Source organism: Anastrepha ludens, chromosome 4 (assembly GCF_028408465.1).
Source record: "Anastrepha ludens isolate Willacy chromosome 4, idAnaLude1.1, whole genome shotgun sequence".
NCBI lineage: Eukaryota > Metazoa > Arthropoda > Insecta > Diptera > Tephritidae > Anastrepha > Anastrepha ludens.
Window position 1 is genome coordinate 62,543,062 of NC_071500.1, and position 26,081 is coordinate 62,569,142.

General features: G+C 35.0%; 2 protein-coding genes across 6 annotated transcripts in view; both read right to left on the bottom strand.

Annotated features, from left to right (window-relative positions):
* LOC128859543 (choline-phosphate cytidylyltransferase A) overlaps nt 1–26,077 on the bottom strand; it is a 45,281-nt gene extending 19,204 nt beyond the window's left edge. Inside the window, exon 1 of one of the 3 annotated variants that reach the window (XM_054096448.1) lies at nt 25,988–26,077. The gene's annotated coding sequence lies outside the window, so the exon portion shown is untranslated. The other 2 variants (XM_054096449.1, XM_054096450.1) reach the window with 2 other exon arrangements.
* On the bottom strand, nt 7,583–26,081 carry LOC128859544 (guanosine-3',5'-bis(diphosphate) 3'-pyrophosphohydrolase MESH1). Of its 3 annotated transcripts, XM_054096456.1 has the most exons (3): nt 25,988–26,077; nt 21,719–21,910; nt 7,583–8,372 (listed from the first exon to the last, which is right to left on the bottom strand). In XM_054096456.1, exon 3 carries the CDS (start codon nt 8,346–8,348, stop codon nt 7,809–7,811), a length of 540 nt encoding a protein of 179 aa, XP_053952431.1. In that variant the 5' UTR covers nt 8,349–8,372; nt 21,719–21,910; nt 25,988–26,077; the 3' UTR covers nt 7,583–7,808. The 3 variants fall into 3 exon arrangements, with proteins under 3 accessions (XP_053952431.1, XP_053952430.1, XP_053952432.1); XM_054096455.1 differs by lacking the exon at nt 21,719–21,910 and having other exon boundaries at nt 25,988–26,081; XM_054096457.1 differs by lacking the exons at nt 21,719–21,910; nt 25,988–26,077 and adding an exon at nt 8,510–8,611.

The window sequence follows — 26,081 nt, forward strand, 5'->3', positions numbered from 1 at the left end:
ATGTAACAATGAATGGCGAACAATGTCGCGCCATGATAAACGACTTTTTAATGATCGTTTCCACGACAGTCGGTTCTACGCAACCGGAACGACCCGGATTTATATCCGGCCAAGGACTGTCACTTCAGCAGCATTCCCCGTATATGTATGGAGAATGTTTATGCTGCTACAACAACAACAACAACAACAACTTTTTAATGATCGTGATCTCCACTGGCACACAGCCTGTGAAACAATGGATTTACTGCGTCGGAAAGGATGAGCAATTTATCTCTCGTTTCGGATCAATGAATTGGCCGCCAACACGTGCACTTTCAATTGCGGGGTATGTAGAGCCTAAATGCTTTGCGGATAAACCAGCTTCGATTGAGGCACTGGAAGCCAACACAGTTATTCACGAGATACCGGAAAAGTAGTGTTTGCGGATGGCCGAATTACGGTGCAGGTACGGCCAACATTTGAAAGGGATTATCTTTAAAAATAAATGTCGTGAATGGTTCTACACAAAAATAATAAAGATTGCCCAATCAATTTGAATTTTCGTTGCTTTATTTCAATTTAAAATCCGATAACTCTAAATTGATCACCCATGAACATGTATTGACTATAATAAAATACAACACAGATAAATTAAAATCAGCTGACCAACGTTCACCCGCACTTTTTAGAGTCAGAGTGCAACACCAAAATTTGACCGCCCAGCGCAGGAATAAGAGCAACATTATTACGAGAAAAGAATTAGTTGGTATGTGTACTGTTAGAAACAATACAGAATGCACTCGGACTTTTATATAATTTGGCTGTGCACTAATCACATTTTACTGAAACGTCCGCTATACACTTTCATATATAATCAGAGATTATCTTTATTCAGCCGTAGTTTATTTTTTTAAAGCTAATATAATTCGATTTTTTTATTTGTTTTGTAATTATGAGCCCAACAGAAATATTTTTCAGAATATGTCATACAAAAATAATATATAATAACGTGTAATTGTATACATTTATTTTTTATATTTCTTTACAAAAAAATGTAATATAATATATTGAATTTATGCGCATAAATATGTATATACCATTCGTTGCAAATTCCAGGGGTATTCATACTGCTGTGTAAATAAACACATTTTATGTATTAGCTTAAACGTCACAGTTGTTACAAAAATAGTTTTGCCACTCAATTTGATGCAAGTTTTGTTTTTATTGTGCACCAATCATTGTGTACAGTAAAATAAATATATTTTTGATTTTTATTATTATTTGAATGAAAACACGTGATCTTTATAAATAAATATTACTTTTTTGTATACAAAATTGTCTAAATTTATAATACTGCGTAGAAGAAAGAGCGCAATCAAAATCTCAATTAAACTCAATTGCTTTCACCACAATGCCAAATAGTTCTTTCAAATAAGCTACAATACTATACGAGTTTGTTACGTAGAAATAAAATGTATTACATACTAAATAAAGCTCAAGTCAGACATGGGCAAGACGAACAGCACACGCGAGTAAACGTTAGCAACAGTCAAATAACACTGAAAAGCGCTTTTGATGAGTTAGTAAATTGACCGGCGGAAAGACGACGAATGCATGCACCGATACTAAATTACATACATACTCATATTCACATGCAGACGAGGCCAAGTGAAAAAGATTGTGGCATACATATGTACATATGTATCTCGTAACTTCTGTTCAAAAAGTACCTGGAATTTCTCATTTTGAGTAACTTGGAAAACAAGTCACGATATCGATAACTCTCATGCAGCTAAAAAAAAACTCGATATAATAGTTATCATAGACATTACTGTGCAGGGAATCAAATAAATATCAATTTAGCTATTTTCATTTTTGTTGCAAAACGCCGAGTACTTTTCGAACATAACGCAGAAAAGAACTGAGGTAATAGCAAAATTTGCTACTCAATTCTTTTATACGTATACATTAGGGTGCACCACTCTCCATTCCAAAAAAAATTGTTATTGTTTATAAAACTTACCTACACTTGCGCCTAAATATATCGGAAAAATTTAAGATTTTCGTGAGCTGGTCCGATTTCAAAGTATGTACCTCCAAAAATCTCATCAGTTGATTCCGCTGATTAAATTCTTAAACATTTTTTATAAGTAAGGTGAAAAACAGCAAATTTTTTTTAGGTGAGGCACCCTAATATACGTAAGTATGTACATTATTATATTTTTTTATTTTAATTTATTTTATTATGCATATACAAATGTTAAAGAGAACGAACTTTTCTCTCTTGGTAATGTTCGCAAACATGATCAGCCAGTCAGCAGGCAGAGAAACAATACGTAGTACTCGTGCATCAGCCCGACATCGGCAAAAATCAGCAATGCGTACGTTGGCAAAGAATTATAGATAAGCGACCGGTAAGCAGTCAACTACGGCCATGGCGTGATCAAAGTTTCTTCCGTTTTGTATTTGTAGTCTGTTTTGCTTTATATATATATAAGTCCTCATTTATTTAAATATTTACTATAAGATGTATTACATGGTGGTTTTTTCATAAGTGACTCACGTTAGCCGGTTAACAACCAGTCACATCTGATACAGTCTTAATATACATGCATATGTATGTGTACATATACATACATACATTTGTATATAAAAATGTTTGTATGAATAAGCGTTGCTGCACTAACAATAGCAAATTCAACAAAAGCGAAAAAATGTTATGTGAAAAAAATAACAGTTTAGCGATGATTAAGCGACAAGCTGATTAAGCAATTAAAACCGAGTCCTTTCAAGCATATGAAGGTAGATATTTTTCGGATTATGGTTATTCTTGCCAAATTTAATCGTTCATTGTCCATTTGAGTACGTATTTTGCATCGTTTGCTTTTGTTTTGTCACAACAAATTGCTTAAAAATATTTTTTTCTTTATGAACTTTCAAAATAAAAATAATACAGTGCTGTCAAATCATATGCAATGTAGGGTTCAAAGGATTTTTTTTTTGTTTTATTCATTACTCGCTAGGTGGTTAGTGAATCGAAACAGCTAATGTCAACTTGCACTGCAAACAAAAACAAAAAACAATGATTAACTGGTTTGACTCACACAATTCAAATTTGGCTGCCACTCATTTACTTATGATGCAAGCGATATATGCGATTGTGTGCGATTATTCAAATACATGAATACATATTCGTGATGTTGACTTTATCTTTTATTTTTTAAATAACTATATATACGCAAGAAGTTGGCATTTTTCACCCTTGCCTTCGCTTGCTAATTTTGCCCAACTACACGTCATAGGACTCATATGTGCGTGTTATGTATGTACGTACATATGTAGATGTTGTTCCACTTTTGTTTATCACAGTTTTCGGAGCGTATACGTAATAATTTTTGTTAAGTAAGGGTAAGAAGCTTGCCAAGATGCATGCTTGCATACATACAGCTCGCGACAAAGCGATAGCACCTCAACAGTTTTGGCCAGTTTTGCATTTTTTTATTACTTGTTTTTCAAATGCTGAATTTTTTATAATAGTACATATATACATAAATGAAAATTTCAAACTTTATACAAAAATTAGAAAATTTTCAAATTTTAATTAGAATTTTTAGAAAACTTTTTTTTTATATAATTTGACGATGCAGCGCATTTTTAGTTCTAAAATGTTCCTCAAAAATATTCCTCGATGCCTTTTTTTACATAGAGCTGCTGAACACATTATACACATATAAAATAAAATTTTGAAGTCAACCGCATATTTGCATCCTTCAAAACCAACGTTAGCAATCTAAGACATTCTCTGCAAGAGGATTTATGCAGTATGTAAAACCATGAAAACATGTAAATAACTACATGAAATAAAGTTACAGTAGACTCGGGGTTGAGGGAACTAATTCGTGCAAGGGCTATTCCCCTCAACCCAGACTTTCCCTTCAATTGAGATTGAAATTATATATGTACAGAAGATGCGGATAAATGTTTTATTAATACTGTTGTATGTAAGGCAGAGGTACATAGTTTGTGCAGTGAGTGTATTGATTTCATTTTTCTCATTTGAGCTAACGTATGTTTTGTCTGGTAGTAATTTCCAAAATAATCCAAACCTGGTAAACCTGGTTTTCATTCAAGTGTAAATCATTTTTTAGTCGCCAAAAGTTTGCCTTGAATGCTGGCACTGCTTCTTGATCAGAAGAGAGTTTTTCACCGCAAATTTTCAACAATCTAATTCCAAATCTAGCCTTGAAACCATTTAGCCAGCCCGAACTTGCGTTAAAGCGACTTCCATCTCCATAAATTTTTGCATCCAGTTCTTTAGCTTTTTCTTTAATAAGGTTTCCAGCTATTGGAATATATCGACTTCTTTGAGTGATGAACCATTTATATACCTTAGTTTCCATATTTGCAAACTCACCCTTTTTCAGAGACTTCCGTTTAATGCTGCACGCTGTCGATGGTTTTAAAATCTTTCTTTTGCCATTTTTTATACGTGATATGGTCGATTTGGTAACACCATATTGATAAGCCAATGGTTTTAATGTAAAGCCTTTATCGAGCTTTTGTATAATTTCAGATTTTGTTTTGAAAGGTAAAAACCTTTTCGCTTTCATAGTTAACTAACAAAAGTAAATGTATCTTTTTATCACTATCTTATTTCGCACAATTGCTCAACGCACTGAACCGAACTAAATAGCTTTACACTAGACAATGCACACAATATACATATGTATATGTATATGTATATACCAATCATATACGCATTCTAACATAACTGTAAAATAACTGAAATTGCATAAAAATTTTTAGGTTCCTTCTACTCGGTACTTATTAGATTGAAGGTTCCCTCTACAGAGTACTCAATGAAAGAATTTTTGTGGTCCCCTCAAACGAGTAGTTCCCTCAATCCGGGGTTCCCTCAACCGCGAGTCTACTGTATTTATTTTTTTATTAGGAGCGGCGCCCAGACCGAAATAAAATACCAGAGCGGAAATAGAGCAAAGCGATAAAAAATCGTTTGATCCGATGCCCTGTTGACAATAACCCAATTTGAAGGAAGAAATATTAAATTAGCATTTTCATAGCAATACACTGAGATTTAATTTAAAAATAAAATTTATTTTGTTAAGGCAATGAAAAAAGTGCTAAATTCGGTTTGGACCGAACTTTATATACCCGCGCATATTTTAGTAAAATTTAGTTTAGGCAGGCTGTTAATTTTTTGGAAACTCATAGACAATGAGAGTTACATGCATGTAGCTTGTGACGTCAGACGACGAAACTTAAGTCTTAACATATAAAAAGTGGGCATGGTTTTTATCCGGTGAGAAATACGTATACTAAGTTTGGGCGGATTTTATTAAGTCGTTATCGACTATTACTTTTTTTCTTTTTCTCAAAATTTATGTTATATGGGAGGTGGGCGTGGCTATTTACGGATCACACCCATTTTAAATACTCACCCACTTGGATAAAGAGTAATATTTATACCAAGTTTCATTGAAATGTTACAATTATTGTTGGAGTTATCGTGCATGCACAGAGAAACGGACGGACAGACATAAAATAGATAAATCGACTGCTCCCGTCATTCTCAGCATTTTGGTATACATACATACATATGTGTATATGTCTATACCTCGATTCCTTCATGTTTGTTCACAAGTGCGCGGCTATAATAAGTAACTAAGCCGAAAATGAGAGAAAAAACTAGTAACTGGATAAACAATACGACGTATCTAGCAGTCGAAATAATTTTTTATATAAATTTTCGGAATTAACATAAAAACACAGACGAACACTCAAGGAAACACGCACTGAGTTCATGACACACATTTGTGTCTATTTAAACACAAGTTTACCAATATACATATGTATACAAATATTAACTCGCTAGCAAAACAAACATGTACACATAATATATATATTTTTCCATATTCATATAGTCGCGAAAGCACAGAAATTCCCTCAAATATTTATGTAGAAATTAAAAAAAAATTCGATGTTAGCGCTGACGTAACTCTTTTGGCCAGTAAATGCCATATTAGAAGTATTCAGAGCAAGTGTGTTAACGATGTGGCATATAAAGCGGTTTGGTTTTTTGTTTGACAGACATGCACAAAAATGTAAATACGTTTTAGTAAATTAACATGACATGAAATAATTATTTTTACAGTTAAATTAATTAAATTACTTCATATAAGAATCACTTGTTATTCTCAGGTGGTGAAATATTACATGCGAATAATTATAGACTCATCGATTTTTTAACACTGAAGATTTTTGACTTACTGTAAACAAGTGGTATTCTTGCGATTGATAATTTCGCTAATGAGGAGTTATTACATTATTAAAAATTTACGTTATTTAAACAAAATAACGAATTTGTACTAATATATTCTGTAAATAATTATAAACTTAAGGGTAGCGGAACTCAGAGCATTTTTATCTATGACATGATTTTTTGAAATATGGTCTATACTGCTACTCATTTAAAACCTATTAACAGTTTCGTTAAAATTTTTTGTTAGCATTACACTTTTTAAATATGGTTGACTGAAACGAAGAATTCGTAAAAAGGGGAACCATTTGTAAGCACGTCATGTGTAGCGACGAAAAAAAATATTATATGACCCAGATGGATGGAGGAGGGTCTGTGATGGTCTGGACAGCATTAAAAAATTAATCCAGGCCGGAAAATGCGGAATGGTTACTCTGGCATATCAGGGCAGACTGTTTAAATACCTTCTTCTGTTTATAACCCTTTTCGTCGATGATATGTATTCCAGTAGAACAACGCGCCTATTCATACGGCAAACTCAACAGGAAAATTGTTCGTTGACATCCCAGTTTTATAACGGTCAGCCTTAAGCCCAGACTTGAGCCCCGACAGCGAACTTGTAGGGAAACCTGGCAAGAAAATTAAGGTTTCGGAAAAGCATTGGAAATACTGATGAGCTTAAGGAAAGTATCAACAACAATATTAAGAACGTCGTAATCACTGAACCTGAAAGGGTTTACCCCATTGTATTTAACGTTGTTAATTTTTTTTGGAGCTAGTATGTTTTTGTGCATTTTACCTCAGATGTTTTCAGAACCACGACGTGATGAGCATATTCGGACCCTAGAATCGTGATCGGCGTACAAAAACGCATCGGAAAGAAGTTTTGTATTAGAAAAAAAAACCGGAATTTCGTAGACCTGTGTTACTGGCTGTGTTCAAAATTCGGGATCGGTCTACTCAATACTAAGCAAAAGTTATGCCGCAGTAACCAAGTTTGCAAACATAAGCCGTGAATATTTTTTATGTAAATTAAAAAATAAACTAATACCTTTAGTTTTAGTTTTTAAAATTATTGCTTAAAGAATTTAACACCATTAGTTGTTCGTTTTCGTTTCTCTTCAACCAATAAGCTATTTAAATTACTTTATCAATTATTTATAACAGAATCCCATGTTTCCGTTATACATATAGTACATACACATATGCACGTGGCCTATGCTACTACCATCTTTAACGTAATATTTTCATAACCACTTTTTTTTGTTTGATAAGCAGTTTGAAAAGGAAAATGTAAACAAAGCTTTAAATATGGAACAGTATTAGTTAATTTTTGAAATGTACTATATTTATTTAAGCATTAAGATTGTAACGATTTCTACAAATAGCTTTAAAAGCTCCCGTTTAGCAACAATATTAAATGCACACACATTTTTATATATGAAGATGTGCGTGTGAAAATATGTTCATAACTCATTTAACATTTTTTGTTTCCTTATTATCCACAAAATGTAATTAAAGTGTGGTGGAAAAATGCTTTCTTGAAATGAAATTAAAGTAAATTTTTCTGTTTAAAAATATCATCCAATTTCCGCTCCAACTCGGCATTTGTGCCACGCATATTTTCCACCACTTTTTTAGCCCAAACATAGTATTGTTCTTGACGCTCCAAGGACCAGCCGATAGGCAGTTTCCTGTCTAAATCACGTAGATTATCCAATTTATCAGCTAGCTTCACCAATTTTGCTTTTATGCTTGAGGTTGCCGCCTGTTCGATTTGCAAACGCTTGCGTTCTTGTTTCTCCAATGACTTATCATCGGTGACCTCCCGTATAATTCCACAAATTTCAGCACCGAATTGTGTTTCGATCTCCTCAAAAGTAGTGTCCGTATCCTCGACAGTGTCGTGCAAAAGAGCAGCAATAAGTACAGTTTCATCAGAGATGCCACCTTCTACAGCAAGAATGGTAGCCACATTAATAGGATGGTTAATGTAGGGAGTTTCATTGTCCTTGCGCCGTTGTGTCCGGTGCTTGCTAGCAGCGAATTGAAGGCCTTGCATTAACTTCGCTGTTGGGTGAATCGATTCCATAGCAGAGACAATTTAATCGGCCAGCTGAGAGTGAAATCAATACTTGTTTCAGTGCATTGTTTTTAAAAACAAAAATATAAATCTTGTACATATAATTAAATTTGGTAATATCAAATGCCAGATAAACAATTTTGATAAGAAGAACTTCATATTGCACTTACTTTATAGAAGAGACGGAAAAGAACCACAAAAACTATACCCACAAAAAAGTGTGTGCATAACACTGAAGCATCGAGGAACTTGGCGCCAGGCGCTGTACCAAAAAATCATTCTCTTATCGCTGCCAGTAAAGAACCATATACAAATATATGTATATAAATCAGAATTAATTTGTACTTAAAAAGTTTCATTGTAACTAGCCATTGTTGTAGCCCAGAGCTGTTTATTGGCGTGTATTTTAATTGACTTGAATTAGTGGTGGCGTGCTATGCCTCCGAAAAAGGCTCTAATAAAGCTAAATTCGAAATCAATGAGTGCATATGTTTTTTGAAAATTGACAGCTCGGCGCGATAACTGGAATATCACGACTTATCATTATTTACGTTAATGCACGCATGATATATTAAAGGCGAGAAAAGATTTAATTAAATATATATTAAGTAATCGAGTATTAAATTTATAATAGCTTCCATTATAAAATGTTTTGCCCGTCAAGCGCGTGTAGAAAAGCACAATATATTTGGCATTTACCAAGCAGTGCCATCAGCTGATCGTGCACGGACAACGCAAACATTAGTTCCGTTTAGTTACTAAATCTCTTTGCATTATGGAGTACTATACACCCTGTTGCAAAATTATAAACACACCACTATTTTTTTTTTATTAAAATATAATTTTTGGAATTCTTTTGGGTATACATACATACAGTTGGGTTTTACTATAACAAAGTGCAAGCTTCAAGTGACTACAAAATACCGTTTGATTTTTGGCAATATACATACATATAGTTATAATTAGCAACAGGGTGTATATGAGAAGAAATCGTAAATACGAATTATTAATGGTACGAACAAGTATACCCAAATCTAAGTTAAGTAACGTTTCGCAATTACTAATCAATACACGCTTCCTTAGCCCTAGCAAAAGGCTTTAAATGATGTAAAAATTGAAAGCAGAATTTTAAAGCACCCATACAGCAATAAAAAACGAATTTAACTAATTTTAGAGGTGAGGCCGAGTTCGGACCGCTAACCGGCTCTCAGCGAATTTAAAGTAATTAGCTGATTGGCTGACGTAATATGGGTCATTGTAGCGGTTTGTTTACGAAAGAACTGAAATTGTATTAGTGGTATACGAAAAAAATCAACACAGCCTTCGCTCACGTTGCTTCGTTGCCCTTCTGAACACCGTGTAAAATACATGTGAAATGAGAGGAATGAGCGAAATGAGCTATGTGGTAGCCGAAGTTACATGAACATCATAGCTGATGGCCAAACCTGGTAATCTATCATTCTCGGATGTATGTAGGTGGAATAATTTCTTGTGCGATCTATTCGCTAAGATAATAAGCGTTTTATCAGGGCGACTTTGTAGAGGTGGCTTCGTTAGAGCAACAACATTTACATGCATTTTGTTTTTAAAGCCCTTCGCTTCAATGAGAATGCAAATAACTCAACAAAAAAGAAGCAGGGCACTTTGGCATTCCAGCCAGAAAATCGCTAGAAAAAATCAAATCAGCTTCTATATCAAAGTCACCTACTGTGACTTATAAATCAAGAAGTAGTATTATTGTAAAACTTATAAGTAATCATTTCATACCAATTATAATAATGCTACTAACTCACATAAACATATTGAAGTTTTTAATTTATTGTAACAAAAGCTAAATTTAATCAAATGCAAACAAATAATAATTCAACTGAAATAAAGTCCAGTCGTTGACATTCCGAAACGATCAAAAGAGTGGATCAGCGTAATGCGCTAAGGTACGAAGTAAAAGCTGTCACGCCACATACCGGGAGTAATGCTCAAAATAAAACGACGAATGAGGCGAAATAAAGTAATGACGAAATCTGCTGCTGCGAACAACAATTCCATTTGAAAATAATATAAAACAAATTCTTTCTGATTATTCATGTGTCAAATGCATGTACATACATACAAATATACACTCCGCGAGAAAAGAATGTCACAGCAACATTTCAACCAGTTTTGACAATTTTCTTCTTTTTTTAATGTTCTTTATTTTTGTGCGGGAGTACAGCTCATTGTTTAACAAAAACCATATATCAGGTCAGTCCATAAGTTCGTGCGTATTTTACCCATAATTTCACTTATGTACGATTTTTGCATACAAAAAAGTATTCGCGGAATATAACGGAATTTATATTTTATATTTATAATTTCTTTGATATATTGTGCATTCAACAAGTGATTTTAATCGCGGATAGAAGCACTTGTTGTTCAAAAATAAAATGGAATCTTCGAACGCGTATAAGAGGCATAGTTTGTATTTTTTTTATAAAAGTGGTAAAAATGCAACAACTGCTGCTGCAGAAATAAACACTGTTCACGGAGAGGTTACCGTGAGTATAAGGACTGCGCAAAAGTGGTTTTCAAAATTCCGAAGCGGTAACTGCGACGTGGAGGATGCCCCGCACGCTGGTCGTCCTGAAGTCTTAAACTCCGACGCCTTGCTCGAACTTGTGGAAGAATTTGACAGTCGATATAATAGCTCAGAGGTTAAATTTATCGCATGGAACAGTTCACAGGCACCTGGTTCAGTTGGGAAAGGTTTCAAAGCTGGGAAAATGGGTTCCGCATAGTCTTTCCGTCGCCAACCTTCAGCAGAGAGTGAATGTGTGTTCTCAGCTGCTGCAACGGCTTGAAAATGAAAGTTTTTTTAACCATATCGTTACTGGTGATGAAAAATGGGTCCTTTACAATAATCCTGTTCGCAAACGCCAATGGTTAGATAAAGATGAAACACCAGAACCGACCCCTAGAGATGGCCATCACCCTAAGAAGATTCTCCTGTCTATTTGGTGGGATATGGCCGGTATTGTTTATTATGAACTTCTGGAACCAAACCAGACTATAACTGCTGATTATTATTCCCATCAGCTATCAAACCTGAATGAGGCACTTAAAAAAAATCGACCGTCTTTAGTGAATAGACGCAATGTTTTGTTTCACCACGAAAACGCAAGACCTCATACCACAAGGCAAACATTAGGCAAGCTGAACGAGCTCGGATGGGAGCTAATGCCGCATCCACCATACTCTCCGGATATTACACCTTGTGATTATCACCATTTCCGTAGACTACAATCCCATATGAGTAACAAGAACTACTCCTCAAAAGAAGGTATAAAAAGGGATATCGAAGCGTATTTTAGCTCCAAGGGCAAACAATTTTTTGAACAGGGAATTAAAAATTTGGCTAAACGTTGGGAAGGTATTGTTAATAATGAAGGTAAATATATTATTGATTAATAAATACTTTAAAAATCTTTTTTATTAATTTTAAAACCACCTTTAAAAAACGCACGAACTTATGGACTGACCTGATAAATCCAGAAAAGTTCGCTTCGCTTTGACGCAGCGCGAGAAACTCGAGAGCTTGGGCAAAATATATGTACATAAAATCTAGTAAAACTTATTATTAATAATAATAGCTGCACTTACTATTTTTACACATACTTATTTAAATTTAGCCAAAGTTGTATTCTGTTTAGAATTCTCACTTCCCGTTTTGTAAGTCTTCACTTCGCTCGAAAATTAGCAAACGACAGTACTATTACCAAATACAATATATGTAAATATAGTGACGGCAAAGTACACCATTTTGCATTTTGTCATTGTGGGTCAGCAACACATACATATAAAGGGTTTTCCAATAAGAGATGTTTCTTTGATATTCAAAAAAAAATGTTATTTTTTAATATAAATGATCGGATATTTATTTTATTATAAAGAGGAAGGTATGCCGTTGATAGTTGAAAATAACATCAGGCAAATGACCGCCACGACCACGCTTATAGAACAATATCCTTTTCATGAAATTTTCCATAACCGAATTGTAAAATGGATGTCCTATGTCCTCGATAACCTCACGAATTCCATCTTTGAGGTCTTGAATCGACCCTGGGCTGTTGGCGTAGACCTTCTCTTTTACGTGGCCCCAAAAAAAAAAGTCACAAGGTGTTAAATAAAAAGATCTCGGTGGCCAATTGTGATCACCTCTTCGAGATATAACACAGTCCGGAAACTTTTCCCGTGAAAGATCAATGGTTTCGTTGCTTGAGTGGCACGTAGCGCCGTCTTGTTGAAAATAAACGTTGTCCAGATCAATACCATCCAATACCGGCCATAAAAAATCGTTAATCATCTTTCGATAGCGCAATCCATTCACCTGTAACACCTATTATTGGAAAACCCTTTATAAAAAGAAATTAAACAATTTATTGTTGTAAAAATTATGCTTTTTGAATAATTAGTTAAATAATGTGTTTTACTTGTGTTTTAAAAGTAAAAACTTGTGATTCAGTGCATTTTTGGCCGTGTAATTCCTTATACGAGGATCGATGAGTATATTCCAGAAAAATTGTTTAATAACTTTAAATTGGTACCTAATACCCTCCCGAAATTTTATGGCGTAATTGTACAATATATTTTGGTCTCAACACCATGCAAATTTTATACATTACTTCTTGGATGACGAACACCGCCGCTGCAACGATGTTCCAAAACTCGACGGCGGCGTAAACGTTCAAGTTTTTCAAAAATAACATGAGTTGATAGTTATTATTTATTATTTTCAAGATGAATTAAACTAAAAAACTGCTATTCGCTTGAAAACAAAATTGTATTCAAGTTGATGGAAAAGGGTGAGAGTGTTGGAAATTGAAAGACAAATTTCCTGAAAAATTGCCCCCAAATTATTTTGAAACTAATAGTTATTTCACGTCCAAAACAAGTTCAGAATATCAGTATCGTATCTCCAACGAAAAAATGGATCGCCTAAAAACGTATTCAAAAGTTGTTTGCCGGAATCCAGTACGATCACCATTACTTTGGGCATAGCGTCTATGCTTCTGCCCTCACTTTATCCTCTAGATAGGTATACATTTTCCTTGAGAATGGACAAATGATGTTTATCCATCGTGCCATCTATAAAAACTGATTCTCCGAATCCCTGAGCTCGCATGCAAGCCTAAAGAATGGAAAAACCTATGGCGGACTTAACAATGGATTTGAAGTTTTTTATTTGCAGCCTTTCATTTGACTTCCGTCAAACCATACAAGGTCACCGATCCAAAAATGTTGTCAGCAAAAATTGCTGTTTTCCAAAACTCAAAACATTTTGCTTTATAGATGTTGAGGAATAAAAGTGTTTTTTTTTTTATTTATTTTTGTATAAGCGGCTTTTTTCGTGCTACGTGAACGCGGGACCCGATATTTTTATTTCTGAGTACCCTACGCACTGTTTCATCAGATATTTGGATGTACAGTGTTATCTTTGGTTTGATGTTTATTTTTAGCACTGGTATACACATAACGCTAAAAGTCTGCTAACCAACTTAAATATTTGTTCTTTTCACCGTTTTATTTTTCGTGTTCTATCGTTTGGTGACATCGACTAAACATACAAGGTGGCGCAAAAGTAACCTTGCGATGTTTTTTGGCTGTAATTTAAAAAAAAAATGAAAAACTTTGATTCTTCTTGTGGACTATTTTTATTTGGTCTTTTAATTTTTTTTACATCAAGTCGAGAATATGATGTCATGTAAATGGCCGCCGCCACAGTTGATTGCCATTTGAGCCCTTTTTATGGCATTTTCCATCACTTTGGCCAAAACTTCCGGCGATAGGTCGTCACATTCTTGGCGGATATTGTCTTTAAGAGCTGCAAGAGTCTGAGGCTTGTTGACATAAACCCGCGACTTCAAAAAGCCTCACAAAAAGAAGTCTGGAGCGGTCAAATCAGGCGATCTTGCTGGCCAGTGCAAATCGCCAAAACGGGAGATTAGGCGCCCGGGAAATGCATCCTTCAGCATATCGGTTGTGGCACGTGCAGTGTGTGCCGTTGCACCATCCTGTTGGAACCACATGTTTTCCAATCCCAATTCATCAAGTTGCGGCAAAAATAACTCGTTGATCATTGCTCTGTAGCGCTCACCATTCACAGTAACCGTTTGGCCCGCGACGTCTTCGAAGAAAAAAGGTCCGATGACTCCTCCAGCGAAAACAGCACACCACACAGTGACTTTGAGCGGGTGTAATGGCTCTTCGTGGGTTACACGCGGATTTTCAGTGCCCCAGAAGCGTAAATTTTGCTTATTTACGTACCCGCTAAGATGGAAATGGGCCTCATCACTCATGATTATTTTTGATGAAAAATCATCTTCCTCTTGGTGGTGATTAAGGATGGCTTGAGCGTATGTTAGACGCGATTGGCTTTGTACGAAAACATCTTCAAACCTTGTACCAAAATTCGCTGTAAAGACCGTCGACTGATACCCATTTGCGTGGCACGTCGTCTGGTCGATGTCGACGGCGCGTCCATGACATCCTCGGCTACAGCAGCATTATTCTCTGCAGAACGGCTACTCCGGGGTCTGCCACGCCTGGCAGCATCTCGTGTTGTGCCAGTCTCTTCGAGGCGAGTGGCTAAACATCGCAGCGTTTCAAAGGTAGGCGTTGGACGGCGAGGAAATCTGCGACGAAATTCACGTTGTGCCAAAGTCACCGACCGATTATTGGTCAAATAAATAGTCAGCAATATTCCGCGTTCTGGAGCAGTGTAGCGTAACATTGTTTATTAACGTGTATTTCGCATGTGTTTATTACACAAATGTCAAAACAGAACTGACATTAGGGGCCAATCGCAAAATTTATAGCATTTTCTGATAGGAGGATTACTTTTGCGGCACCTTGTATTACAAATGTACATATTTTCCTAAATTTTTCTTCATATATATATATAGATATAAAAGAATGTTTGCTTTCTGGTAATTTTTTCTTTATCCTTTGCCATTTTCAATATGCACAGTACTACAATTAAAAACGAAATTATTCCGAACATGCATATGTAATATTAATAAACGCATCGGTATAATATTTGTGCTTGCAGACTACCCAATTTATTTAGGTAACGCAGCAACTAGAATACGCATTTTAGAGTTGTAAATAATAATTTTTTGTCTGTTGTGTACCCATATCCATTGTACATACAAGGAAATATGCAAAATATTTTCGTGAACCACTGTATGCACGGTGGAGAGAATTCAAAAAGTGTGGCCTAAGGATGATCGATTACAAGATTTTGTCATCCAAAGGAAAATTGTGAGAGTAAATTCGATAGCCACGTCATAGAGGATTTGGCCAGCAGAATTCTATTCGCTCATTTCACACCTATTCTTTCGCTCGTCCAATTGTATGTTAGATGCGCCTTTTTGCAGAAAATGTTAATACTAGTACGGCATTCGGATTTAAAGACTATATTACGCCCGTTTCGTATAATATTTACAGGTTCTTCGTCATCTATTAATGTTTCATCTTCAATGCTGCCATGTTGTAAACAACAAATAGAGTGGAGAATACACCCCGCAAATACTTATATTTATTATTACTAACAAAACACAAGCTTTATATCAGTCCTACCATGAGTCCTACTATCAGATAACCCACGAAAACCCGCTAAATATGTTTGAAGCCTTGCTTATAGAATAAAAATCGTACGAATCAAAACAAAGTTCAATATTTGTTTTCAAATCTTTCATCGCAAATTGAAGTTTTTTTTCGGACGTCCGTAATTCGTACCACTCGCTAAAAAAGTGATCTCGGAATACAATTAACTATATTTTTATTATATTTTCATTTAGAGCTGAGATGGTGGGCTGGGCTTTTTTCATAGACTTCACTTTTGAGGTACCCCCACAAAAAAAATTAATAATCATGGTCTCGCTGGCCGTACGCAGCGTGGCGCCATCTTGTTAAAAAAAAGTGTCTGTACTGTGGGAAAACTGTTCTCTCATTATTGGGTAACAAATAATCGTTCAACATACGTTGATAAGAGACACCGTCTACAGAAATTGCTTACCCTCGACGGTTTTCCAAAAAAAATAATGATCCAATTATTCCACTGCTTGACAATTCAAAACAATCCAAACCGTTGTTATTGTAGCAGCTTTGAAGGGGGATGTCTACGATTCTTCCTCAATATTTTGAGCACAATAGTGTTTGGAAATACCAGGTCGCTTTCACGGGCATCAATATGCAAACTTAACATCAATATTTTCATTTGTTCCCCCGCTGTGGGCTGTTTGCTACCGAAATTGTGGCCCAGAACCTTCGCACTCATGAACGAATCAAGTCTTCACTTGGGTCATCACGTAAACGTCGAATCTTGTTGGGAACATCATTGGCCTTGAAATACGCTTCGATTGCAAAAACACAGTGTTCACCCGCCCATTGCGACTTCTTGACTAAATAACCTCAGCGGTGGAAACTTTAAATTTAAAACCTAATTCTGCCACCAGTACATAGATATACACATTAGGGTAGACCAAAAAAAATTTGTATGCTGCCGCCCCCCAAAATAGTAAAGAATGAAAAATAAAAAGACCCGTATTTTTTTTTTTTTTAATCAGACCATATTTAATGGTGCCGCCGGGGCTTTGAAATATCCCATATATTTTGCATGGGAAAAAAATACTTTTTCGTAGATTTCATGTAAAAACCTGGAAAATTAATATATTTTAACCGGATAACTCAGTTTCTCTTCATAATTGGTCAGGGAATAACAACCAATTATGAAATAATTAATTTTTTTTGTATTAACTATTTTTTATAATATAGAACCCCAAAAAGCCCCCATAAAACGAAAATCTAAGAAAAAATCGAAAAACAATATTTTATATTACTTTTATGATATTTTTTTGTGAGATTGGTTGTTATTCCCTGACCAATTATGAAGAGAAACTGAAGTATCCGGTTAAAATATATTCATTTTCCAGGTTTTTACATGAAATCTACGAAAAAGTATTTTTTTCCCATGCAAAATACATGGGATATTTCAAAGCCCCGGCGGCACCATTAAATATGGTCTGATTAAAAAAAAAAAAAATACGGGTCTTTTTATTTTTCATTCTTTACCATTATGGGGGGCGGCAGCATAAAAATTTTAATATAAATTTTTTCCCATGCATTTTTGGACCACCCTATTACACATGCCCCACAAAGTCTGCGTTCACCCTACAATAACTTTTTAGTGAATGAAACACACAACCTGATTTTATAATTTTTATAAATTTGTATATATTTATATGTTTATTATATGTTTAAGTTTCAAAATCAAAAATCAATTTCAAGATTCCTCACATAAGTTTTTAGATAACGGTGAATAATGGCTGTAACAAGTAAATAAAGCGACCATAAAGTCTGCGTTCAGTCTTAAAGTCTAATACAAAAACTTGATATGCTATAGGCAAAAATTAAATCTAATATTTAGTTGGATATCCACGTAGCTTCAGGACTTCACTCAGCCTATTTAGCATTGAACTTACTAGTCTCTGTTTCCTCTGCTGTTATCTTCCTCCATTCTGCCTGCATGACACTCCGCAAAACCTCTTTACTACTAATCACTTGCTGACGAATTCTTTTTTCCAATAGATCCCACAGATGCTCGATGGGGTTAAGATCTGGGGACTGTGGCGGTGTTTTAAGCTGTTTTCGGGCGTTGTACAAGAGCCAAAGCTTAACGATCTCGGCTGTGTGCTTCGGGGTGTTATCTTGTTGAAACCAAAATGTTCTTGATAAGCCGAGATTTTCTGCACTTTGCTTTAAATTCCGTTTTAGTATGTTCAAGTATCCCCATTTATCCATCGTCGAATCAATAAATTCTAACTGACCCACCCCATTTGCCGCCATGCAGCCCCAACCCATAACTCCGCCACCTCCGTGCTTAACCGTGCCACAAAGATTTTGCTTTCAGGTTTTCGCCAAACAATTTGACGGCCTTTTATTCCGAATATACAAAATTTACTTTCGTCTGAAAATATTACTTTTTTTCCAGAACTCGGGAGGCTTATTTATGTACTCATTAGCAAACTGAATGCGTTTACGTCTGTTCACAAGAGAAATGAAATTCTTTCTTCGGGCGACTCTACCATGGTATCCAGCTTGACGTAGAACTTTTCTGACAGTTTCAGCGCAAATACTTTTTTTAAATGTTTGATTTATGTTTTCAACTAATTTTGAGGCTGTAATCCGGGGGCTAACCTTTGCCAAGTTGATTATAGAACGCTCTTCCCGGGTCGATAATTTTTTCGGACACCCTGACCTGGGCTTACATGTAAAAATTCCAATTTGCCGAAAATTTGTCACAACTCGCTGAATAGAGGAATACGTTCTCCCAATAGATGTTCCAATATTTCGTTCCGTCTTTCCACATTTTTCTAATTATTTTCCTCTAGAAACCCTTATTTATTTTCCCTTTCCTTCCATGTTCTTTAATTATCTCCAGTTATAAATAAAATGTTCAACTAAGCTTTGTTAACATTCAGTCGAAGTAATGCGCAATCAAAAATTAATATAAACAAGGAAAAATATCTTAAAATTAACGGTATCATTAAAATAAATAGGCTGAACGCAGACTTTTTGGTGCCACATTTACATGCTGCTGAAATTATTTTCCCGTTATCTCTAAAGTGAAGTGGAGAATCTTGTTTTTTTTTTTTGCCCTAGAAAGCTGGGAATGTAGTGAATGAACAAATTGTAATTCAATTTAATCATAATATTCTATTTTGTTTTTAATAAATTTAAGAAGGCTATTCGGGTGAACGCAGACTTTGTGGGGCATGTGTATATCCAGCTATGAGAAGCCTTTAAAAATGTTAAAGCATTTCCGAGACCGGAACATTTTTCGGTATACATTGTTCTTGTAAATTAAACTGCCATATTTCCAATTAACTAACCTTTCAGGGAGCGTTTTTAATTTTGGCAAAGAAAAATGTATGGATGATCCTCTTATGCTAGGTTACTTTATATTCGTGAACCGACTGGCAACAATAACGAGCGAATGAGAGCCAAAACAAAAATATGAATTCGTCTTGATGGCGACAGCAGATGGCGGGACAGAGCTCGCCAGAAAATACGAGCCGCCAGATCTAGAAATTATGATAGTTATTAATTACATGAATAAAAGTAGGGGTGCATGCGCATAGGGAGTTGAGTCGTAGGTTGAGCGTGTAAGCGAGTAAACAAGAAGTAATAAAGTAATTTCGTCTTAAGCTCAAATTAGAGGTGCCAGAGGTGCCACCTTAACCGTAGTATTAGCCACATCGATATTTATGTCATTAATTGTTGGTGTCATAACCATAAGCGGCTGATCTTTACATACATATTAAACATACATATACATATTACACGCAAACTAAAGAAAAGATAATGACATGTATACCACAATGCAGAAAATCCCAATGATACTGGTTATGGTTACGGCGAAAAACCAAAGTTTAATTGGTCTTTACGGTTATGGTTTTAACTACGGAATTATGGCATGCCACTTCTAATCGATTACAGTATTGTCCGTATGTTGGTTCGACCAGCAAATTTATGGCGTTATGGCACCTTTACTTTGGACTTTAAGGTGAACGTGTAAAGTAAAGCAGTTAAGTATTGGAAATATAGTAACGCAAATGGTGTTGCGATTAAGTCGCGACTTTTATTCGATAATCCAGTGATCGCACTGGGAGGGGTTATTATTAAAGATTTATTTGATTTTTAACATATCGAAATCCATAAGAATATGTACATAAATCTGCATTTTATAGCTGAATCGTAATTAGGCGTTCGTTCGATCGCGCGTTTGGCAGATAATTAGAAATGCATATACAATGCTCCATATAAAGGGTTTTCCAATAACAGGTGTTACAGGTGAATGGATTGCGCTATCGAGAGATGATTAACGATTTTTTCTGAAAGAGAAGGTCTGCGCCAACAGCCCAGGGTCGATTCAAGACCTCAAAGATGGAATTCGTGAGGCTATCGAGGACATAGGGCAGCCACTTTACAATTCGGTTATGACAAATTTTATGAAAATGATATTGTCCTGTAAGCGTGGCCGTGTTGGTCAGTGCCTGATGTTATTTTCCACTATTAACGGCATACCTTCCTCTTTATAATGAAATAAATATCCGATCCTTTATATTAAAAAATAGCATTTTTCTTTGAATATCAAAATAACTCCTCTTATTAAAAAGCCTTTTATTTGAAGCGACTCGCAATGAGAGTTCAAACGTTTGATCGTGGATTTTTTAAAAATCTCGTATGCTCAATGGCAGTACTGTGCAACGCTCTAACATTTCGGGGTTTTCGACAAACAACTTTTTATACTACACAAAGTCGCGCGTCTACAAAAATATTTTAACGCCTTGCGCTGGAAATTAATTTCCAAAATCCTGCTTTTAGCAGTGTGTTTAACAAATACATATAGTCACAATATTTAAACAAATATAAATAAAGTTAATAATATTTTAAAGAATTTTATTAACTGTATAAATTTCAAAACAATCAGAAATATGCAGTCTAACAGCACATTTCTTACATTCCCATACAGTTTCACTGCATTTTTTCTCTTGCCTGACATCTTCGTTGAGGCTTTGGTTTACTTTGTGTAGGTGGAGTTTTTCGTGGGAAACGTCCCCGTTGTTTTGCCTACAAACGCAGTGGTGTGTTATCTTAAGAAGTCCTTCCGCGTTGGGTATTCAGAAATATTATTCAGTAGAATTTTTTCTACAATGTCCAGCCGAAATTTGGATAATAAATGTTTCTTAGAATTTGGGATTTGTTTTGCTTGTCGAAATAAACTGCATATTTTTTTACACTTAATTCAGCAAACTTACATTGAACCGTATGGGCAAGGTAACCGATTCCAACCAAGTGCATATACTGCGAAGTGCTGAGCGAACACACGTTTTTTAGTTGTGACATATAGCTCGCGGAAAGAAATGCTCTGAGGGAGCGGGCGACATCGCGCCAAGCAACATAATCAGCAAAATGCTCGAACCCGAGGACAGCCGTAACGCGGAAATACATCGAGAACGTACTACGAAAAAAAGATTGACCTCGCATGAAAGCTGGTCTTTTATGGATGCCTTTTTGGGCCTTCCCGAAGTAATATAGAAAGCAGTCCCGGGAAGGGTGTCTCCCCAGAAGAAGAGGAGGGATTGTTCTAGTGGCCACACCACACGACGCACTTGATGACGGTCGTTGTAAGTGCGAAGACATTTTGAACCATACCTCACCCACCAAAAAAAATGTGAGGAAAGGGAATATTTCCCAATTAATCAATTTTTAAATAACGGTTTTTAGCATAGAGAGTAAGTAATAAATATAAAAATGTTCAATTATTGAAATTATTTTACCTTAAATATTTGTACTTATATTACTGTAAGCCTTTTTATATTGCAAACAAGTAGGTAACTTAAGCATGGTTGAACAGTCAACAGGAATTATTCAGCCGGAACTATCAATAATTATAGATTTCGATCCAGAAGATGCCGAAATCCCTTCAACAAGCCAAAAATCTACTAAAAGGAAGCAATAAGTAGAGCAATCTGCAATATTGGAGTTTTTCGGCAACCCATCAAAAGGTGATGATAATGATGTTTTTATGAAAATGTTGAAAAAAAATTAAAATTTTATCAGAACATGTAAAAATAAAGAAAAATTTTTAAAAGATGTTAATGAAGAAATTTTTCAAAATAATTAAATAAAATTAATTTATTTTAAATTATGTTTTGACACAAATAATTTTGTAACTCTTATTAAACCAGTTTTGCCAAAAAAAGTTAGAGCAAAGAGGTGTTAAATATCCATATCATAAATGCCAATCCATTATTGTGGACAATATGACGAATTATTAAGTTTAATGTAGTTATGTAAAACCACAATTGTTTCATCTGCATTTTTAGGTTTTTTTTTTTTTGTCGGGACAGACTAGCAAGTGCAGCACTCAGACACAATTAAATCCATTTTACTGCACTCGGGTTCCCTTTATAAGGTAACATATTAAGAGTTCTGTAAGTATTAACCACCGTGCACTTAAAATACCGAAAGCGTTTTCAATTAACCTTGGCCCTCGTCGTAGTCGCAAAATGTACAAATATGTAAGTATTCTCTTCATAAAGTAATCAGTGTATGGTCGCATTAAATGTGGTTCTAGAGGAACGCAGACTCGCCAACCATGTAATTATTTAATACTGTATTACTCTGTGAAAAAACCGCTGAAGGTTAAATTTAAGTGCCCTGTTAAGAGTAATTTTCTAAACGAAGATTCTTCAGAATTCCCCCTTCCCTTTAGCTTTGACATAGGAGGTGTCCACGGCCATGAATGTATTTCCACAGCTGATATACAATTAGAAAGATTCCATGCTCTAGTGAATCATCAGCAAATGCCTCCGCACCATCAGCAGAATATTCTGGCCAAATACTATCAGTAACGACGCACTGTGGAGACTAACGAACGAGGAACCCACCCTTAGACAAATCAAACGCAGAAAGTGGTGATGGATAGATCACACATTGAGAAAACCACCAGAGAGCAGACACTGGACTGGAATCCGCAAGGGAGCAGAGGCCGCGGACGACCAAAAACACTTGCAGAAGATCGATGCCGACATCTCATGGGACGGTGCAAAAACAACAGCACAGAACCGTGCACGATGGAAGAGTCTTGTAGACGCCCTATGCTCCCGAGAGGAGTGAACAAGGAAAAAAAAATTTAATCGAAATGCAAGCCTTCCCAATTATGTGTTTTTTTTTGCATATTTAAAAAATTATTTCTCCAACCAAATTAAACCATCTATGCCAAAGCAGACCTTGGAACACCTGGCGATAAGTTTCTTTAATAATAAATGTATACCTAAATTAATTTTGAAGTTAGGTTATATGTATTTATTTAAATTACAAAAAAAGTTTTTGTTAACACCAGTAATATTGGGCAAGTTCGAGATGTGGGTATCCTAACGAACACTTCTCTAATGCAAGATTAAGGCATTATAACTGGTCAAAAGTAAAATTTTTCAATATAGTTATATTAATTTTCTCATAGTTGAGGGTATAAAAATCGTGTATATCTCTGGAAAAGTTAAGTTCAGCTAAACCCTGTTTATCTAAATTGATTCTGTCTCCATGTTTCATATCCTATTATTGCAAATATTAGGCTAACGAATTGTAACCATTCACCAACGCATTCACCCTGATTTGACAGCTCTTAGCACATACAATATCAAGGGCCAATCCAACGCGGCAGATAGGTACGATCAACGCGCTACCAAACACCCAATTGCGATTCAATTATTAATGTCGAATATATAAGAACTCATATGGAATCTAAAAATTAGAATTGTAAACCTAAATATTCTGAATTCGTGTATATTGAAGTAATGGGCTTACATATATGTATACAGTTATATAGTATATATATACCTAGCACCGACCTTTGAAACGAAATTTTAATCATAAGAGAACCGGCAATACAATTTGATGGTTTATATGTATGAATGGTGTATAGTATATGTACTTATATGTAGATTTTTGATTATTTTTTCTTGATGGTGTTGCGCATTTATTTCATATAAAAAATAGTTGTTTTCCAACAACCGATTATCGGGACATAAATTTTACACGCAAATGCAGCAAACACGATTTGATCCGGATAGAGATCTTGCTCAATTTATTTACAAGAGCAGAACGTTAGTTTGGCAGCACAGTTTCTTCGGTCATTTTCAAAAGCTTTTTGTTGCTTTTTGGATTATTTTGTATAGATATGTATGCAGTTCACAGATTATTTCACATATTTTTAAGAAATCATTTGCGTTGAATATATATATTTTTTAACTATTCAAAAAGCATAATTGTTATTTCAATATTAACTCCGTTGATTTAAGTAATAACAGCAATAACATAATTTTTCAAAATCAAACAAAGAATGGAACACTTTTTTAGTAAACGGAATTACTTACCGTTATTTTTTCATTACTGATCTGCAAAAGTTAGTTTTATTTAACACATTTCGCCATTGACATTGCAAATTTTAAGATTTAAGAGTGATTTAAAAAAAAACTGATAGTGAAATGCCGTCCCGGAGGGAAAAGTGTGCATCAAATCTTTAAAATTTTGAAAAAAACCAGGTCGACATTAATTAATATACTGAAAAAATATAATGAAAACCACTATTTTCTTAAAAAAGTGGTAATTGAAGAGTTCCTAAAACGACAACCCGAAAACTTCTGCAGTTAATATTGGCAAATCACTTAAAAATTCGTCAGAAATACAGAGCGTACACTCCTACACGTCCCTTCTTTTAAGAATTAATGTAAGTGAAAGGTTTAACTATGCTAAAGAAAACGTTAGCACTCCAAATGAATTTTCGAAGAACGTTATTTTCATCGACAAATCGAAATTCAACAAAATTTTGGTCGAATTTTGTCTGGAGAAGGGAAGTTGCAGCGCTCAATCCGTCTAATGTGGTGGGTACAGTGAAACACTGTGGCGGGCGGGTTATGATTTGGGTAGCAATTACGGCAAATTGAGTGGGCTTGTTGTTGTTGTTGTTGTAGCAGCATAAACATTCCCCATACTTACATACGGGGAATGCTGCTGGAGTGACAGTCCTTGGCCGGATATAAATCCGAGTCGTTTCGGTAACGTAGAACCGACTGTCGTGGAAACGATTGAGTGGGCTCATTTTGTTTTATTGAATATACTACGACTAAAATAAATTATTCCAAGAGATGTCATCAAAACTCTAAGAGACTCCAAGCAAAGAGATATTGAACAAAATATGAGTTCATACATTTTCCTTTATTTTCATTACTGTTCCATTTTATGTTTGAGTTGTAAAATTAAATATTATTATTTATTATTGGCCTTGCCTTTTGAAAATTGGTTGAACCGTTCTCAAGTTATAAAGGATTGAAGTCAGAACAAACAAGTGTCCCAGTTTATTTTTGGTTCACTGTATATGCTACATGCATATTGCTTTCTATGGAATATTTATATATACATATATTTATTTGAATTGAACTTTAGTTTGTTTACACTAATTATTTTACCGATTATGTTGACTATTTTTGGTAAATTTTTTTTAGATAATTATCGCACTTTTAATACTGCAGCAAATTTACATGTTTACTTATTTTTTACTCTCAGTAATATATGCAATGAGCAAATACTTTGTAAATATGTATACACGTCGTTTCGATATAAGATTCCAAAAAAAAAAAAATAGAAATGTCATTCACCAGATATTTAGAAATTATGCGAAACGCATTATGCAATCAGATGTCATATTAATGATATAAAATGATGAATGCAAACCAGCATATACATATGTATATATATGAACATATAGATATAAATTACTAAGCGCAATACATATTTTCTAGCCTCTCACGTTAATTGCTATGCTGTATTCGTGGCATGTATAAGTAAACCATTCCTATGGAGCAAACAGACCATATGCCGAATGCTTGCATAGTAGAAATCTGTCCACGTTGGGTAGCCTTTCTACATTACTCATTAAACCTCTACTGCTATCGTAATGGCATGAAAATCCTTGAAATGGCATACAAAACACGGACTATTTGCCTTTGCAGCTTTATATTTAGAAACATATTGAAATTTCTTACCTTTATTAATCCAAATTCGCACTCTTACATTTGATCCAATCCAATTGTTAATTTGTTTATAATTATTTTCTGTTACGTCTCAATTATTTGTTTC

Excerpts from the sequence above, each read along its gene's own strand:
- LOC128859544 (XM_054096455.1), bottom strand. The coding sequence starts at position 8,348 with ATGGAATCGATTCACCCAACAGCGAAGTTAATGCAAGGCCTTCAATTC.